General features: G+C 30.7%; 2 protein-coding genes across 2 annotated transcripts; both read left to right on the forward strand.

The window, feature by feature from the left end:
- Window positions 1–7001: 7001 nt before the first annotated feature.
- Window positions 7002–17850, forward strand: LOC125809639 (uncharacterized). The gene is made up of 9 exons (XM_049489232.1): window positions 7002–7219; window positions 7436–7557; window positions 7683–7774; window positions 8141–8231; window positions 8320–8377; window positions 8789–8937; window positions 9048–9118; window positions 9220–9393; window positions 17797–17850. Exons 1-9 carry the CDS (start codon window positions 7062–7064, stop codon window positions 17848–17850), a joined length of 969 nt encoding a protein of 322 aa, XP_049345189.1. The 5' UTR covers window positions 7002–7061.
- Window positions 14430–15816, forward strand: LOC125809609 (uncharacterized). The gene is made up of 5 exons (XM_049489204.1): window positions 14430–14537; window positions 14642–14819; window positions 15314–15363; window positions 15469–15576; window positions 15674–15816. The coding sequence occupies exons 1-5, from the start codon at window positions 14430–14432 to the stop codon at window positions 15779–15781; spliced, it is 552 nt and encodes a 183-aa protein (XP_049345161.1). The 3' UTR covers window positions 15782–15816.
- Window positions 17851–18399: the final 549 nt, after the last annotated feature.

Below are 18399 nucleotides of genomic sequence, written 5' to 3' on the forward strand. Positions count from 1 at the left end.
GACAAGGTAGATATGTTAAAAATCAAAAGTAGATATCCCCTACTTTTTATTTTTGACTTAAAAGTCATTTAAGTTTGACTTTTTATTTTTTGACTTAAAAATTATTTTTTTAAAGTCAATCTAAACAGGCTATAATTCTTTCACGTGATATCATTAGTTTCTATTCGTAAATTAAAGATGATGATTAATCTTATACTAATTTTTGTCTGTAATTTCTTCGAAATAGGAGTCTAAATCATTTTTTATCTAAGTTTATGAATTGATTTTATTAGTATCATAATTAGTTTTAACTCACTAATTTTGAATACTAAGATCAATTAGGATTTTTAGCATTTTTCTTCAAATTTGGAGATTTTATTCTCGAATATCACATGTCTTTCAATATAATTTCTATTCTCAATCTTTATAATTATAAATCTATATGTGTATGGTGACTATAAATTTGTCTCTTCAAGAGGCTAAAAGACTATTTGATTTGGCTTAAAAGTTGATCAAATATACTTGTAAGTCATTTTTAACTTTTGGAATGTTTGACAAGGTAGATATGTTAAAAATCAAAAGTAGATATCTCCTACTTTTTTATTTTTTGACTTAAAAGTCATTTAAGTTTGATTTTTTATTTTTTGACTTAAAAACTATTTTTTTAAAGTCAATCTAAACAAGCTATAATTCTTTCACGTGATATCATTAGTTTCTATTCGTAAATTAAAGATGATGATTAATCTTATACTATTTTTTGTTTGTAATTTCCTCGAAATAGGAGTCTAAATCATTTTTTATCTAAGTTTTTGAATTGATTTTATTAGGATCATAATTAGTTTTAACTCACTAATTTTGAATACTAAGATCAATTAGGATTCTTAGCACTCTTTTTGAAATTTGAGATTTTATTCTCGAATACCACATGTCTTTCAATTTCGATCCTCAATCTTTATAATTTCCCTTCTGCATTATTTACTTGTTTATTAACAATGGGGTCACCTCTATTTCGTTCTCTATTAAAATGTCAATACAAGGCTTAGTTCGCATGGCGCAAGTCTCAAACCTATGACGTAAGTCATAAGTTCCTCAGTCTTTATCACTTGAACTAAGCTTCAAAACTTCATTGACTAATTAGTTATATTATGCATCAACAAGATCTCGAATAATTATGTTCTATCTATCTAACAAACATTATTTTCCAATTCTCAAATGTGAATAATAGAATTTGATTTTTTTAAAGGGGAAATACATAATTACCCCATTAAAGTAAGACCTATTTTTGAAAAAGACACTCAAACTTTGCGGGGGTCCTAATACCCCATTGAACAATTTGAAAGTAATATAAATACCCCATTTTTGGGTCAAACCCACTTATAAGAAAGAAGGTGAAGTCACTCACCAATTATTGCTTGCCATGTGTCAATTTTTATATAATTTCTTAATCTTTGTTTTTATTTATGTTTTCTTTTTTGTTAGTTTTGATTCTTTATTTTTTCTTTCTTCTTCGCTTAACCCATTTGTTGATCTCCTTCGTCCTGGAGTAGACGCCATTGAAACAACACTAAATAAAAATTAAAACTGGAAAATCAAATCCACTTTCAAAATTATTATTTTTCAAATTAAAATTTCTATCAAAGTCTTCTTTTTGTTTATTTTACCTTTGATTTTTGCTATAAATCAATCTGGGTGGTATTTGAAAAAAATAAAAATTCTCTCTCACCCCAGCCGGCCAAGAAAGAGGAGAAAAAAAATCTGAGGATGAAACAACAAATCTGTTGTTGCTTCCGTTATCAATGGAAGAAAGCCGACTAAAAAGGCATTTTCTTTTATGGACTGAAATTGTGTTATTTAGTTACAATCAAATCTCTCCGTCGAAATCCAATTTAAATGAAAAACGAAAAGAGAGAAAAATAAAGAAAAAAATTTCAAGCTATTGTCATCTCCTTCAATGGTGAAACTCATGAAGGAGAAGAAAGAAAAACAAATTAAACAGTAAAATAAAAGATTATTTAAATAGTTAATAAAAAATATTGCAAAAGAAAAGTTTAATCTTATTTTTTTTGGTTTCCACGCTCTTCAGGTGAGTGGCATACACTCTCTCTATAAAATATCGAAAAATGGTTCAATAATTTCACATTTAAATAGTTTAGGGGTGTATTAGGACCCCCGCAAAGTTTGAGTGTCTTTTTCAAAAATAGGTCTTACTTTAATGGGGTGATTATGTATTTTCTCTTTTTTTAATCATATATCGGTTCACGTTACTTAGTTAATTCATATTTGAAATAGAGTAACCACACGAAACAATTCAACTCGATTAGTTTGTTTTTTTATTTTTTAAAAAATGTGAAAATAGTGATACATGAGCCTAGTATGATATGGCAAGTAATACAATCATTTATAATAGACTAAATTGTTATAAATAAGTTTTTCCTATACAATATTTGGAAAACTATCTTAACAATTTCTGGCACATACATTTAATTAAGAATCAATTTCAGATAATTTTTAAATTTTAATTGTGAATTTCAACATAAAAAGTTTAAATTTTTGAAAATAAAACCTACATATTTAAAAATCACTTAAAAGATACTATAAATTACATTAACAATCGAAAAATCATTAGAAGACATATAAAAAAGTTTGATAGAAAAAATTACTAACTCCTGAAATTTAAAAAAATATTACTTTTTAAAATTAAAATAAACACCTTATTACGGTAAAAGAATTTTAAAATAAAGCTTCATAATTTAGATTAAATCTTTTAAAAATTCTAATTTTATTTTCATTTTTTTTACACCTACTAGTATATATCTTATTATTACCTCTTTTGAAGAACAATACAACCATGGTATCTAATATTATTTAAATTAAGAATAGAAATATGTCTAGCTCTGATACCAAATTAAAATGTGTGATATATATCATTTGCAAGCTTCATTGTTAAAATATTACACTTTTAATTTAATTAATTTTATGATCGAGAAATTCATATATGATCAGCCCTTAAAATCGACGCAATTTTTAAAATTTGAGAATAATGTATTTCATTATTTTGGTCTTTTTCATTTAAATATCACTACAAAGTTCAATTCACATGGTGCTAGTCTCAAACTTAAACTAAGCTTCAGGAACTTAGTTGACTAATTACTCTATCACACCTTAACAAGTTTTTTAATTTCAAAATTTTTTATTCAATCTAAGAAGAATTTTTTTTCATTTTTGAATTGTGTATAATAAATCTTGATTAGTTTTTCTTCATCATAAATATATTTACATTACTTATTTAACTGACATTTGGAATGAAGTAACCATAGGAAACAAAACAACTCAATTACTCTTGTTTTTTTCTTTTTTAAAAAAAGAAAAGAAGTAGAGGCAGTTACACATGAGACAATTGGTATTTGGATGGTAACATTGTTTTCTAGGGCTATCAATACAACTATTTTGAATAAACTAAGTTGTTTTAAATAAGTTTTTCCTCTACAATATTAAAAAAAATGTCTAACAATTTCGGATACATACATTTAATTAAGAACTTGTTTCGGATAAACCCACTTGAAATTTCAAAATTTTAAATTTTAAATTTTGTTTGTGAATCCAAACATAGAAAATAATTTATTTTAGATTTTTTTTTGCATATTTGAAAATTATGCAAAAAGTACTATAAATCATAATAATTAACACCTTAAATTGTGAATAGACATGTAAAGAAATTTCGGTCAAAGAAACTTTGCTTGACTCTTAAAATTTTACTATGATACTCCTTATATTTTTTCTTAAAATGAATGCCTTATTACTATAATCATATTTAGATTTCAAAATTATCATATTGACTTTTGTTTTTTAATCATTTAACTTAAAATCAGGTACTTTTATATATATATATATATATATATATATATATATATATATATATATATATATATATATATATATATATATATATATATATGATTTACCAACACTTTTAAAAATAATTTAAAATTATTCTAACTTGAAAACACTTGGTATAAACCAATCCAAACACTCTTAAAAATAAAGTTTCGAATTAAAATTGTTTAAATTGTACTAATTTTTATTTTTTCATTTATTTTCTCACACCATCAGTGCCTATCTGTCTACTACCCCTTTTAAAAAAAACAATAAATACTAGTTAACCAAAACCAAACAAGGAACCAAAACTTCAATTTATTCTTCTCTATTACTCTTTTCCTCTCAAACACAAAAAAATGGTATCGCCAAAAAAAAGTTCTGGCTCTCGGCCGCCTACCGGAAAGAAGAGGTCATCATCATCACCAGACGATAAATCTCCTCCTTCGCAACGTCCAAAGGTTCGCACAAATAATTTTCATACTTTTTTTTAGTGTTTCTGTGAACGAATGATTTTTCTTCTTTATATGGATTGCTGTTAATTGGTTTTTTTAGGCAAATGATGACAATGTGGATTCACCTAAAAAATTAATGATGCCATCGGAGAAAGCGAAGGAGTTATGCTTGACTGATCAATCAAAACTCGGCGACAACAACTCAACTGACGAGAAAGTTGATGGTGCGACTGTCGGAAAAACAATCATGATCATCGGAGAAGCTATGACACCTATCATAGATGGCAAGCGTTTTTTTTTACTCGATTCGTCCACTTAATTTTACTTATCCGTATATTAATGCATATGTGAACTTTAGATTGTCTTTTAGTGGCTGTTGATTTAATGCTCATTTATTTTTATTAATTATTTTAATTAAAAGTCAAGTGTTTATAAGTATTTTTTTAACTAATCCAAATATTTTAAAATTGTTTAAAAATTACTTTGTCTTAAAACATTTAAAATAAGCCAAATTCAAGTAGACTTTTGATTTATGATTTATAAGCTAAAACTTATATGTTAAAATTTTTAAAAATATAATTTTTGATTTATTTTTATCATTTTACATATATTTATAAGCATTTTTTCTTTATTTATCTAGACACTCTAAAATTGTTTTAAAATTATTTTAACTTAAAAGTACTTCAAATTAATCGATTTAAATAATCTCTCAAGTCTATTTTAATATAATAAAAGAAAATTAGGAAATAAGCAATAAATTAGCGTGAATAAGTAAAAATGTACACGTGTAGCTTATTTATCTTTTTTCATTTTTTTGAGAAGTTCACTGCTTTTTCTATATTTGATACTAATATTGAATGCACGTTTCACTCAGGTGCTGGAACGAAGAAACCTTGGTGCCGACTTATATCAGAGTTTCCACAGGTTTTTTATTAGTAGCATTTATTTTTATTTAATTATTTTTTATGGAGTATGTAGTATTTATTTTAGATTAATTTAAATTAATATATTTAGAAATCTCATTTGGGAAAAAGCATATCAATTTTTTTTCGTACTCAGTACTTAAAATTGATATCTCTGATTAAAGAAGAAACAACTTTATCTACTGTACTCCATCCTTTAATGATTCTTTTAACTATTTTTTTTTTGTTGAATTTTGTTTTATACAATGTGAATACACCGCAAAACTTTTGTTTGATATCTAATATAATGTGAATACACTGCAGAACCCAACTGTCGATATTTCCGAGCCACGTTTCATGGCTGGTGCGGGCAAAGGCCTTCCTGAAAATGCAATGGTTTGTGTAAAAAGACGGGAAGAGGTAGTACTCTAATTTGGATTCCCTTCCTTATTAGGCGGTTCAAATATTTTGGTGGTCTAAAGACAAAAATATATTAGAAAACTTAAATTTTTGAATAATAATTAATAATACAAATTTTATTTAAAGTATATTCTTTTAGAGTATTTTTTTTTTTTAAGATACAAAGTTGATGATATATTTGTTAAAAAAATATTTTGAGATGCAAAATTATATCTTTGTTTTTGTATGATTTTTTTTACTCTTACTATAAATAGAAATTTCCCCGTTTCAATTTGTTTGTTTGATTTTATTGATGCAAAATTTGAAATTTAATAAAAACGTAAAGAAGAATTTTGAAATTATAGCATCAAACTAACCTTTCACTACAATTTTTTTTTTTTTTATAAATATTTTATTATTGCTACAAAACAAAATGAGCCTCTCAAATTTGGGGAAGTGTTATTTTTATATATATGCGCAGAGCCGCCCCTTCGGCTTCACTCTCCTAAATGTTGATTTGCTTAACAGTTAGGGCTGGTTTGAAAAGCCATCGGAGAATTGAATTTGATGTAATTTGTAAAGCTACCGGAAAATTGAACAAACTTCTTCCTGAGAGGTTACTGGAGCAATTTGACTATGAGCATGTAGCACATGGAAGGAGTGCATTAGTTAGCATTTTGTGAGATGAGATGAAGTTTATATATTGTATATACAGTATGATTGATCATTGTTTGTGTAAATTACCAGTATCAAAACAATTGGGTTGCTATTATTGAGAGGAAGGCAAGCAGAGAACCACTGCGAGTCAATGGACATACACTTGATAGGAATACCAGTGGCCTTCTCAATTCTGGCGATGAGATCATCTTCGGTCAATGGGGAAAATATGCCTATGTATCCTCTACTATTGTGATTCTTATACTATTTCTCATCATTATGATTGAATATCCTTGACGTTGTTCTATATAGATTTTTCAGCAACTGTTGTTTTCACCTCCAAATGTTGGCAGTAGCAATGTTGCTGATGTTGGATCGTCTAGCCAGATCCTCCCTCTTGATGGGAACCTGGACTCTGGCATAAAGGAAAGCAAGGTAAAGTATTTCTTTTGGCCTATGAGTTCAAAGACTGATCCATGTGATAACTCCATGAATGGAGATTGAGAGCTTAGTGTACTACAGAGAGAAAAGAGAAAGTAGAAAGGGAGGAAGAAATCATCTCATTTAGCTCAATCGAAATTACTGTTACATTGCATTCTCTTGTTTGTGTATTGCATTCACTAAGAACCTATATATACACATTGGGATTCTAACAAACTTCCGAACTGAATATAAGTCCTAACTAACTTGCTTACTGAATATTGGAATGTGGACCTTACTAACTCATACCATATAGCTTGTAACCACCTACACTGATCAACACCATGATATAACTAAAGAAAGTATTTGTTAACAGATGTTGGAGGAAAGAAGGTTGACTGAGGAATCAATACATGCTTCAACATCATCAGGGATGTCTTCAATACCTTCTGTATTTAGGGAACAAATTCAGGCTACAATCATTGATGGAAAAGATATAGAAGTTTCATTTGATGATTTCCCTTATTACTTAAGGTATGCCTCAAGACCACATAGCATAATCCAATTACCCTTTACTTTTTGCTTGTGATTTGATCTTTTGGGCATTTGCTGCTTGTCACTTGCTGTTTACACAGGGTTAGCTATGCCTCATCTTGTTCTTGATGCTTGTAGCTATCTCATAGTATGCAGCTATGTGATTTAAATAAACCTTTAGTTTTGGTGAAGATGTCTATATCTGTGAATTTGCAGTGAGACCACAAAAGCTATGCTGATTGCTGATACATATATACACCTTAAGCATAGAGAGCAACTTAAATATGTCTCTGAGCTTCCTGCAGTCAACTCAAGAATTTTGCTTTCTGGTCCAGCAGGTTTGTTGCTTTCTCAGTAATTATTTAACTTATTTTGTCTCTTGTAATTATTTTTGATTTCTCTCACCGAGTGCTTGGTAGATATTAATCTATGTGTACTGACCAGTTCTGCTTTTGTTTTCCAGGATCTGAAATATATCAGGAGATGCTGGTGAAGGCACTTGCTCGTTATTATGGAGCTAAATTGCTCATTTTTGATAGCGATGCTTTTTTGGGTGTAAGAACAAATTACTCATTATGTTATCGAGGAACATTGCAAAATTACACCTTAATTTTTTTTTGCTCTTGATCCCCTTGAAGTACTACTAGTAGTCACCTTGCGTTTAAGACCTTCCTACATATTTCTGTAAAAGTGCTCAGACCTATAAAGGGGCTATAGACATATTGAGGGATGTAAGGAGAGTAGTCACATGCAGCTTGTGAAAGCTTCTTTTCATGTTTTGTGTGTGTGTGTGTGTGTGTGTGTGTGTGTGTTGTGGGGTTGGGGTTGCGGTTGGACTATTGAAATCCTTCATGTCCGTTTCTGGACTTTGGTATTCTCTTGGTCAGCTGCAAATCATGAATATATTTCCATATCATTCAGGGGATATCTGTGAAGGAAGCTGAGCCAATGAAAGAGGCATGTAGTGCACACAAATCCTCTTTATCCGGGGCATCAAATGTATTTAGGACAGGTATTGTCTGCCCTTTGGTTATTAAGGAATTATATCTTTCTTCTTCAGATTTTCTTTTTTACTAATAACTGATGTTGAAGATGTTTAGGTGATAGAGTCAAGTATATTGGCTCTGCTTCTGGTGCACTGCACTTGAGTCCCATCTGGTAAAATTTTAATTTTCCTAGAAACCTCAATACCAACTCTTTTGTATTCAAAATGATTTGTATCTTCTTATATTTGAACAAATTTCTGATGTTATTTTTTGATGGTCTGTTTGTCATCTGTTCTCAATGCCATCAATGAAACTATTTTATCCAAAAAAAAAGAATCATTCTTGATGCACATGAGAGTAACTATATGGTTTAAGGATAATTAGAGTGAGAGAGGAGTATTTGTTTACTTCTTTTTTGATTTGTTTTATTTATAAAGTTAAGACATAATTTTTGCTTTTCTGCATTTTCTAGAAAGTGAATTGTTCTTTATCTCCTGTACCACATTTTGTTCTGCAACTGCCTATTCTATGTTTTAGTACAATCTGAGGCTTTAACCTTCTCTGTCTTGTTCCATTGTTCCAGGGGCATAAAAGTTGGGTCTACAGGGAGGGTTGTATTGTCTTTCAACGATAATCTATTCGCAAAAGTTGGTGTAAGATTTGATAACCCCTTCATATATGGCATCGACTTAGGTGGTCTTTGTGATGATTCTTATGGATACTTCTGCAAAGGTACTTTTGGAACACATTTAACTATTTTCCTTTAATTTATTAAGTTAAACATTCTTAAGTTTGCAGTCTTAGTTTTACTTCCAATTCCTTTTATTATTTCTTCCTCTCAGTCAGTGAGCTGTGCTTAGACGCCACTGCTGTGGATGCTCCGGACAAGTTACTCGCTAATACATTGTTTGAGGTGTGAATTCTTTCTATGAATATGAACAGTGCTTGTGGAATTTCTGTTCCTTCCTTGTTTGGGTTAAACTTTTCTCTTTACATTTCATTCTACTTTTTCAGGTTGTTTTCAATGAAAGCCGAAAGTCGCCATTCATTTTGTTCGTGAAAGATGCTGACAAAGTAATGGCAGGAAACTCAGAATTATATTCAACATTTAAAAGTCGGCTTGAGAAGCTTCCTGATAATGTAATTACTATTGGTTCACACGCTCATACAGATAATCATAAGGAGAAGGTACTATTTGAGATCATATTGCCCACGAATAGATGCATGCGATTATATCTTTTCCTGTTTAATAATGTGTATACAGTGTATTAAGAGGCCTGTTGTGAAAATTTATCATGGATTAAATTTCTTGGCTATAGTAGTTATTGGTGCCAAAATTTTGTTAGACTGAGGCTTGATCAAGAGAATGAGAGGTGACTCCTATTACAACAAAAAGTTTAAAAGACCATCTTTGAAGCACAAAGGAGACATTAGTCCTGCTATATATATAAGTGCATGCATGCACATGCAACATACACACACTACACATTGCGGTACACTCTCTCTTTTGTATATATATATATATACACACATAAACATGGCCTCAACGGCCGTATATAAGAGATGTACCTGAAAGTAGAGAATTTACTATGATTCTCTACAAACTCCACCCAATCATCTATTCAACAAGAAACTTTCTGTGTGCACCAAAAGAAAATAAGAGAACAAAGACTACTACACCTTCAAAAGCTCTCCTGTTTCTCCCTCTCCAAACAACCCACATTAGCGCTAGTGGAATCATATTCCAATCCCTTCATCTTCTCCTTCTCATGCTCTTCCAACTGAACATCAACTCTCTCACAGTGTTTGACATTATCTAAGAAGTGCGAAACCACCCAAGCATATCCCACCATAACATCATAGTCAATCACAAATCCTACTTTTTGGAAAATTTAGGATTTGAAATCAGGATACAAATCGCATGTCCAAAAACATCCCAAATTGCATGTCCAAAGACATCCCAAATTGCATGTCCAAACGCCTACTAAATCTCTAGTGTTGAATTAAAGCCAAACCCGTTATTAACGACAATAGAAAGAAAAAAACTGAGAAAATAATTTAGGAAATCGAACATTTGTACTACATTCTTTCATAATCATAAATGAGGTCTCTTTATGTGATCTTCGACAATCCTTCCCTCATTAGTTAAGTTTTGTGGTTGAGTTAGGCCCAAGATGATGTAACTTGGCATCAAAGTCGGGGATATCCCAATCATTATTTATCGATGTTAGGTCCCCATTTATATTGTCCATGCTCGAGATGCCCAGTCTTAGGCGCAGGAGGTGGAGTCCGACATCTTCTCATTTAGGGATGGCATGTCTCTTAATATATATATATACTCACTCGGTTTCAATTTGTTTGTCTGGTTTTGTTTTGATAGGGGGTTTTAAGGAAGTAAAAAAAACTTTTGAATCAAAGATATTAGAATTTAACAAAATGCCTTTAATTTTGTATTCTTAAACATGCATGTGAAAAGTTAGAATTAAAAAAGTTGTCAAAGAGGGAAAGATGCATTATCTTGTAACAGACTAAAAAGGAAAGTAAGATGAATAAATTGAAAGGAGGCCAACCATGATAATATTTCTATAAATAGATTCAAGCACAATGTTTTTTAAAATGCCCAAATGCAGCAAAAGATAGTAAATCATGTAACTGTGATTTATGTGGTAAATAATTAGTACTCTATCTTGAATGCCATACTGAATGATCAAATGATGTTTGATTGTTCTGGTTGCTTATGGTAATTGTGCCCATAATAGTCAACCCAACCATATAAATATGGACCGACAATACATAGCAAGCAAAAAGAGTATTTCATTAATCATATATGAATAATCACTCTTTTCCTTGATGAATGTTGCCGATTTGGCAAGTGTGTTACTTTCGGTTTATCAATTTTAAAATTTAGAAGCCTACTTGTCCTTCATGAAAAAATGTCACTATATGCATATCAGGTTGTAGGTTTTCACTCCCTTTAAAATGTAGCTCATGCAATCAATTAACTACCAGGTTGGTGGCGCCCATTCGTAGATAGAGTTAACGAGTCTTTCACATGTGTATCCTTTACCAAAGGGTTGCATCCCTTCAAATTAATTTGGTATTTTTATTTACTTTTTTTTATAAGTAGGTCATTTATTTAATTTAAAAGGGTATTTAGGTAATTTAACATGTATATCCTATATTTATGTGATTCATTAAGGGAGTTCGAAAAATAAAGATATAATGTCTGAGATTTCAACTTGGAACCTCAAGGTAAATTTTGACCCCTTTCAACCAATGAGTCAACCTCTAATCTTATGTTCAGCGGAGCGGATTGAATATCTGTATATATACATAATTTTTTTTAAAAACACCTTATATATACTGTGTAATTTTTTGCCGAGGGGGTTCGGGTGAACCCCTTGCTACCTCCTAGATCCGCCCCTGCTTGGAACCCAATCATGTTTGCTAATCCTTCTTGGAAGATTAGAGATAATCATGTCTTCATTTTACCTAATAATTTCCTCATGGTTCTCTTGATTTTAGCTCATTATGCCGGATCTAGTTCATTAGTTTCTCAGTGTCTCAAAAAGCTGCTCCCAGTTGATAATTTGGAGTTTGGATGATTTACAAAACAGTTGGATCAATTAAGTTTGTCATTTGCCTTAATATGTAAAATATGTATCTTCTTTTGATATTTGGCCCAAGGGTATCACCTTATGCTGCATTTGGAGTCATCACATCCCTTGTTGTTCACAATACTAAACCATAAATATAGTTGGCGACTAAACAAAGTCATGCATTAATTGTTGAGAAAACGCTATAACTGAACTTCTAGAGATAGGAATAAGAAATTAGAAATTTAGTATAAGATATTTGCCACGAAAAACTTTAAGTTACATCTTTCCATTCAAATCAGAAATTTGAAATGAACTTTGAATTTGATTAGCTTCATTTTTGCTTCATATTTAGGCTTAGTCATAGTTTTTCCATCTTTTTCAAATTATAAATAATTACTGTTTATGTTTATCAATACATTTCTATTTTTCATATTTTCATCATTAGTGCTGTTCTTCACTAAAGTCTACTCTTTAATTGCATCATGCAGTTAAAGCAACAGTACTAGGGCTTTTTCTTGCGCCTTTTGCTTTTGACTACTCTAAGTTTGTTCAAACTGACCACATATCAGACCATGATCTTGTAATTTTTCCTTCATCCTCTACTGTGGTGTTGATATGTTTGGAGAGTTTTCTGACCATTCTTACATATTAAGTGGAGTTATGGCTCCTGAAAACCATCCTCCTTCCTTTTTCTCCATGCCTGCAGTAATGAGTTTTCATAATCTCCCTTCCTCATGAGTTGAACCTCCATAGTCATTTTCCACTTGACTGTTATTGTGTAGTCTCAAGTCCCTTCCTCCCATTTCGTTGTTGCTGGCTGTAAATACTGCCTCTTCTATCAATCATGTCCCCATAGTTTGATCGAAATAATTGCCATTCTCCACAAAGAAAAAAGAAGAAAAAAGGCCCCTACAGCAAGATCATCTTGTGACTTGTTTCAAGAGGGTACCCGAGGTCAGTCGTCGGAGAAAAAACCAATCTTATAACCAAGAGTATTAATTAGTAATTGTAGGTTTAGTACCTCCTCTCCTGTTGTTTGCTAAGTTAATATGCAAACACATGCTGCTTGAAAATGTAGCAGAATCGTCCTCAATCTAGTTTAGAAATCTTTCTTCTAATAACAAATTGTAAAAATTCCCCAATAAGGAGCAAGAATACCAAACTGTAATTTAAGTGGTGTTATAAAGTGTTCCAAATCATATTGTTAGATTGAGTTAGAGTTGCACATTTGTTGAGGATTGGAGTGGTGGTCTGTTTATATGAACTTGGTCACGAGTTGGGCCCAAGTGTCATATCTTTACACATATATCTCTTTCTCGACTCAAAAAGAGTGGAGGAGAGGAAGAGTGTGCTTTAACTCTTCGCTCAAGTTGAAGTCATCCTTTCAATTAATTTAGTGAATATTTGAGTCTGATTTGAATTTTAAAAAATAGAGAGTCATTTGCTATACTGGATAGTTTCAATTAAGGATGAAGAAACTAATAGTTGTAAATCAAATTCTTGTTATGCAGGGAAATTGCATTTTAATTATCTAGAGTCGATAAATTTAGGATAAAGCAATATTTAGACAAAATATTAAGGTGTCAAACACCTAAATATAGTAATTTATACTTTATTTACTAGGGGCACTAGCAAATTAAAATCTATTGATTCAGAAATCTTTTAATCTTCTTGAACTAAGCTTCAGGAACTTAATTGACTAATTAATTATATTATATCTAAACAACTTCTTTAATCTCAAGGGATTCTTTTCTATCTATGAAGAAATGATTCTACTCCATTTTCGAAATATGAATAATAGACCTTCATTAGTTTATCTGAATGGAGTAACCACACAAAGAAACTCAACTCAATTAGTGTTTTATTTCTTTTTTCTTTCAAAAAAGTAGATGGAAGCAGTTACACATGAGACAACTAGTAATTGGATGATATTCCACGTGTACCGTGTATTCTTAGCATTGTTTTCTGTTCTATGGACTACTTATACAACTATTTGGATTAGGTTGTGTTGTTTTAAACCAGTTTTTCCGGTACAATATTAGGAAAAATGTATTAACAATTCTTGATACATATATTCAATTATACTTTGATCGTCAATCCACACATAAAAGTTTCAAAATTTTGAAAATACAATTTATATATTTAAAAATTACGTAAAAAGTACTATAAATCACAATAATTAATAACTTAAATCTTTAACAGACATATAAGGAAATTCTACTCAAAGAAACTTTGTTTGACTTTTAAAATTTCAAATGTGCTACTCTTTAAAATGAACGTTTTTTTACAATAACCAGATTAAAAGCTTGTTTGAAATGATTTACTTTTTGGCTTATTTTTTATTATTTTAATTTAAAATCAAGTACTTATAAATACTTTTTTTTTTAATTTACCTAAATACTTTAAAAATATTTTTTTCTTAAAAAATAAAACTCCATAAAATGGATTAATTTTTCTAGAAAGTCCTAATTTGTTTTTTTTTCAACTTTATTCCCTCACAACTATCAGCCCCTACCTGTCTTACTACCCCTTTCAAAAAACCAATAAATACTGCTAACCAAAACTAAGCAAAACCAAACACCCAAGCTATTCTTCTCTCACTCTTTTCCTCTCTAAGAGAAAAAAATGGTATCGCCAAAAAAATGTACTGGGTTTAGACCGCCCACCAGAAAAAAAAGGAAAAAGAAGTCATCATCATCGTCCGATGATAAACCTCTTTCGCGATGTCTAAAGGTTCACACAGATTAATTTTTTTATTTTATTTTTTCTTAGTGTTTGCTGAGTCTGTTGATTTTTTTTTTTTTTTCTTGTGGATTGATATCAAATAAATTTTTTAGGTAAATGATAACAATGTGGGTTCATCTGGAAAATCGGTGCCGATCTTTGAGCATTCGAATGAGTTATGCTCGACTGATCTATCGAAACTCTGTGGCAACTGCTCGGCTGATGAAAAAGTTGACGATGCGTTTGCCCGAAAAGTTGGCGACGTAGCTGTTAGAAATGCTGTCACAGAAGGCAAGCGTTTTTTTTCCATTACTAGCTCAATCCATTTTAACGTATCCCGTTCCCCTATATAAGTGTCTGTTTGGATTTTGATTGATTTTTGTTACTTAAAACATAAAATTAAGTGTTTATGATTTTAAAAAATATTTTAACTTAAAAGTACTTAAAATAATCCAAATTCAAACAGGCTCTAACTTGTAAGCCAAACATCATAAGTTAAAATTTATAAGGATTTTTGACTTGTTTTTATCATTTTAGTTTAAAATGAAGTGCTTATAACTATTTTTTGAATTTATTCAAACACTTCAAAAGTACTTAAAATCTATTTTAAATATGTTTTTAAGTCTATTTTTAATATAATAGGAAAAAATTAGGAAATGAGTGATAAATTAGCGTGAAATAAGAAAAATGTAGAGAATACGTGTAGATTATTTATCTTTTTTCATTTTCTTGAGAAGTTCACTGTTTCTCTATCTTTGATGATATTGAATGCACGTGTCATCCAGGTGCTGAAACGAAGAAGCCTTGGTGCCAACTTTTATCTGAGTTTCCGCAGGTTTTCTATTAGTAGTATTTATTTTTTAAAACTATTTCTTTTTGTTTCTGTCCGGGTGTCCGTTTTTGGATTAGATCCTTATTAATTCAGATTTGCACTGTTTAGGGCCCCATTAAGCGGAAAGTATATCAAGGATTTTTTCATACTCAAGACTCAAACACAAATTCGAGATCTCTGGTTAAAACAGAAACAACGTCATCCACTGCAACACTGGTTCTTTATCTATTTTTGCTGTTGAATTTTTTTGATATAATGTGAATACACTGCAGAACTTTTGTTTGATATCTAATAGAATGTGAATACATTGCAGAATCCAACAGTGGAGATTTCTGGGCAACATTTCATGGCTGGTGCGGGCAAAGACCTTCCCGAACATGCAATGATTTGTGTGATAAATCGTGAAGAGGTAGTGCTCTAATTTGGATTAGCTTGACTTTCCTCACTATTTAATGTTGCTTTAACGATTTAGAAAACCACCCGAGAATCGAGTTTGGTGTAATTACATTGTTTGACATGTTTGTTTAATAGGAGGAAGTCAAATTGGGTGTAATTACACAGTTTGATGTGTTTGTTTGACAGTAGGAAATTGAGTGTAATTGGAAGGGATAATTACGTAATTTCAAGGTCACTTTTTAACTTTTTTATTTCTATTTTTAATTTTTTTAGATTGTTTTTAAATTTAAAAAAAATATATTTTCATTTTATATTATTTATCTTTCATTTCCAAACATTTACTTCTTGGGATTTAATGTAATTGTTGTATTTTTTTCTTTTCATTTTCCTCATTTAACATAATTACATTATTATTCTAAGTTTTTAATTAAAGTAGAATTTTATATTGCATAATTGCGTTATTATCTCATAATTTTTGTATGTTACATTTTCGATTCCAATTTATTTGCTCTAGTAGTATTGACTTGTTATTTCATATTGCATGCCATTCATCTTTTAGTTAGAATTAATAGATTTTCCTTTTGTTTAACATTTGAATAATTTTATTGCATTATATTTATAATATTAAATTTTTTGTCAAATATATATGGAGTCCATGATGTTCTTATAAAATGTGTACTTTTAGCTTTTATAATTAATTAAATTAAACAATTATTGATTATGGAAATATATGTCAATTATTTTTTACAATATTAGTTACAGATATATGTTTATTAATTAATATATTTTCTAGAAATATTATACCTTAAACACCTAATTTAATATCAGTTATAAAGACATGTTTGTTTAATATTATTTTTTATTTTTAAAAAATGCACTTATTCAACCAAATAGTACGCTTGTAATTACATTGACAAACAAACATGTTGTAATTACTGTACTGTGTAATTAGTAGGGTGTATAATTACTACCTGGTGATAACACCATTTCTAACTATTATGTGGCTTTCCAAATAGACACTTAAAGTCTCTCTGCCATAATTCATAGACATCACCATCTACTAGTGAATATTTTAGTTTGAAGATTCTTTTGGACAATGCATTGTTTCCAATTAATCAGCACAGATCTTTTCTTGGTCCGATATATCTGTAGGATCCTCAAAATTTCTCTTTGGGCATTGCAATATTCCCTGGAACCTCTTCAAGCATTATGAGCAAACTACCTTTTGGCGCTCTTCCTTAGAGGTTACCATAGCAATGTGAATATGAACATGTAGCACATGGAAGGACCACATTAGTTGGCATTTGTTTGATTGTTTATTTGACATTGTATATACAGTATGATTAATCATTGTTTGTGGAAATGATCAGTACCAAAACTCGGTGGCTTTGATTGAGAGGAAGGGAAGCAGAGAACCCGTGCGGTTCAATGGAAATGCCCTTGGGTGGAATACTAGTGGCCTTCTCAATTCAGGCGATCAGATCGTCTCTGGTCAATTGGGAAAATATGCTTATGTATCCTTCCCATATGGCGTTGGCTTAGGTGGTCTCTGTAAAGATTCTCATGGATACTACTGCAAAGGTACTTTTGGAATGCCATTTAACTAGTTTCCTTTAGTTTATTAAGTTAAATACATTCTTAAGTACGCAGTCTTAGTTTTACTTTCAATTCCTGTTATTATTTCTTCCTCTCAGTCAGTGACCTGTGCTTAGATGCCCTGGCTGTGGATGCTCCGGACAAGTTACTTGCGAACACATTGTTTGAGGTGTGAATTCTTTCTATGAATATGAACAGTGCTTGTGGAATTTCTGTTCCTTCCTTGTTTGGGTTACTCTTTTCTCTTTACATTTCATTCTACTTTTTCAGGTTGTTTTCAATGATAGCCGAAAGTCGCCATTCATTTTGTTCGTGAAAGATGCTGACAAAGTAATGGCAGGAAACTCAGAATTATATTCAACATTTAAAAGTCGGCTTGAGAAGCTTCCTGATAATGTAATTACTATTGGTTCACACGCTCATACAGATAATCATAAAGAGAAGCTACTATTTGAGATCATATTGCCCACGAATAGATGCATGCGATTATATCTTTAATTTCCCGTTTTATACTGTGTATACAGTGTATTAAGAGGCATGTTATGAAAATTTATTATGGATTAAATTTCTTGGCTATAGTAGTTATTGGTGCCAAAACATTGTTAGACTGAGGCTTGATCAAGAGAATGAGAGGTGACTCCTATTACAACAAAAAGTTTAAAAGATCATCTTCGAAACACAAAAGAGATACTCCCTTGCTATATATATAAATTCATGCGCGCAGATGCAGCGTACACACACAGCACACTCTCTTTCTTTTGTATATACATATAGTTTCATTCATAAGCATGGCCACAACGGCCGTATACAAGAGATGTACCTAAAAGTAGAGAATTTACAAAACAATATGATTCTCCCATCCAATCATATATACAACAAGAAACTTTTTGAGTGCACCAAAAGAAAGTAAGAGAACAAACCCTACTACACCTTCAAAAGCTCTCTTCTTTCTCTCGAACTCTCCAAACGACCCACATTAGCGCTAGTGGAATCATATTCCAATCCCTACGTCTTCTCCTTCTCATGCCCTTCCAATTGAACATCAAC

This window comes from Solanum verrucosum, unplaced genomic scaffold, assembly GCF_900185275.1.
Source record: "Solanum verrucosum unplaced genomic scaffold, falcon-dt-bn FXZP01000121.1, whole genome shotgun sequence".
Taxonomy (NCBI): domain Eukaryota; kingdom Viridiplantae; phylum Streptophyta; class Magnoliopsida; order Solanales; family Solanaceae; genus Solanum; species Solanum verrucosum.

Coding starts and splice junctions, on each gene's coding strand:
- LOC125809639 (XM_049489232.1), top strand. CDS start 7,062: ATGTTGGAGGAAAGAAGGTTGACTGAGGAATCAATACATGCTTCAACA. Junction 7,220..7,435: donor GATTTCCCTTATTACTTAAG/GTATGCCTCAAG, acceptor GTGAATTTGCAG/TGAGACCACAAAAGCTATGC. Junction 8,938..9,047: donor TTATGGATACTTCTGCAAAG/GTACTTTTGGAA, acceptor TCTTCCTCTCAG/TCAGTGAGCTGTGCTTAGAC.
- LOC125809609 (XM_049489204.1), top strand. CDS start 14,430: ATGGTATCGCCAAAAAAATGTACTGGGTTTAGACCGCCCACCAGAAAA. Junction 14,538..14,641: donor CTCTTTCGCGATGTCTAAAG/GTTCACACAGAT, acceptor TAAATTTTTTAG/GTAAATGATAACAATGTGGG. Junction 14,820..15,313: donor TAGAAATGCTGTCACAGAAG/GCAAGCGTTTTT, acceptor CGTGTCATCCAG/GTGCTGAAACGAAGAAGCCT.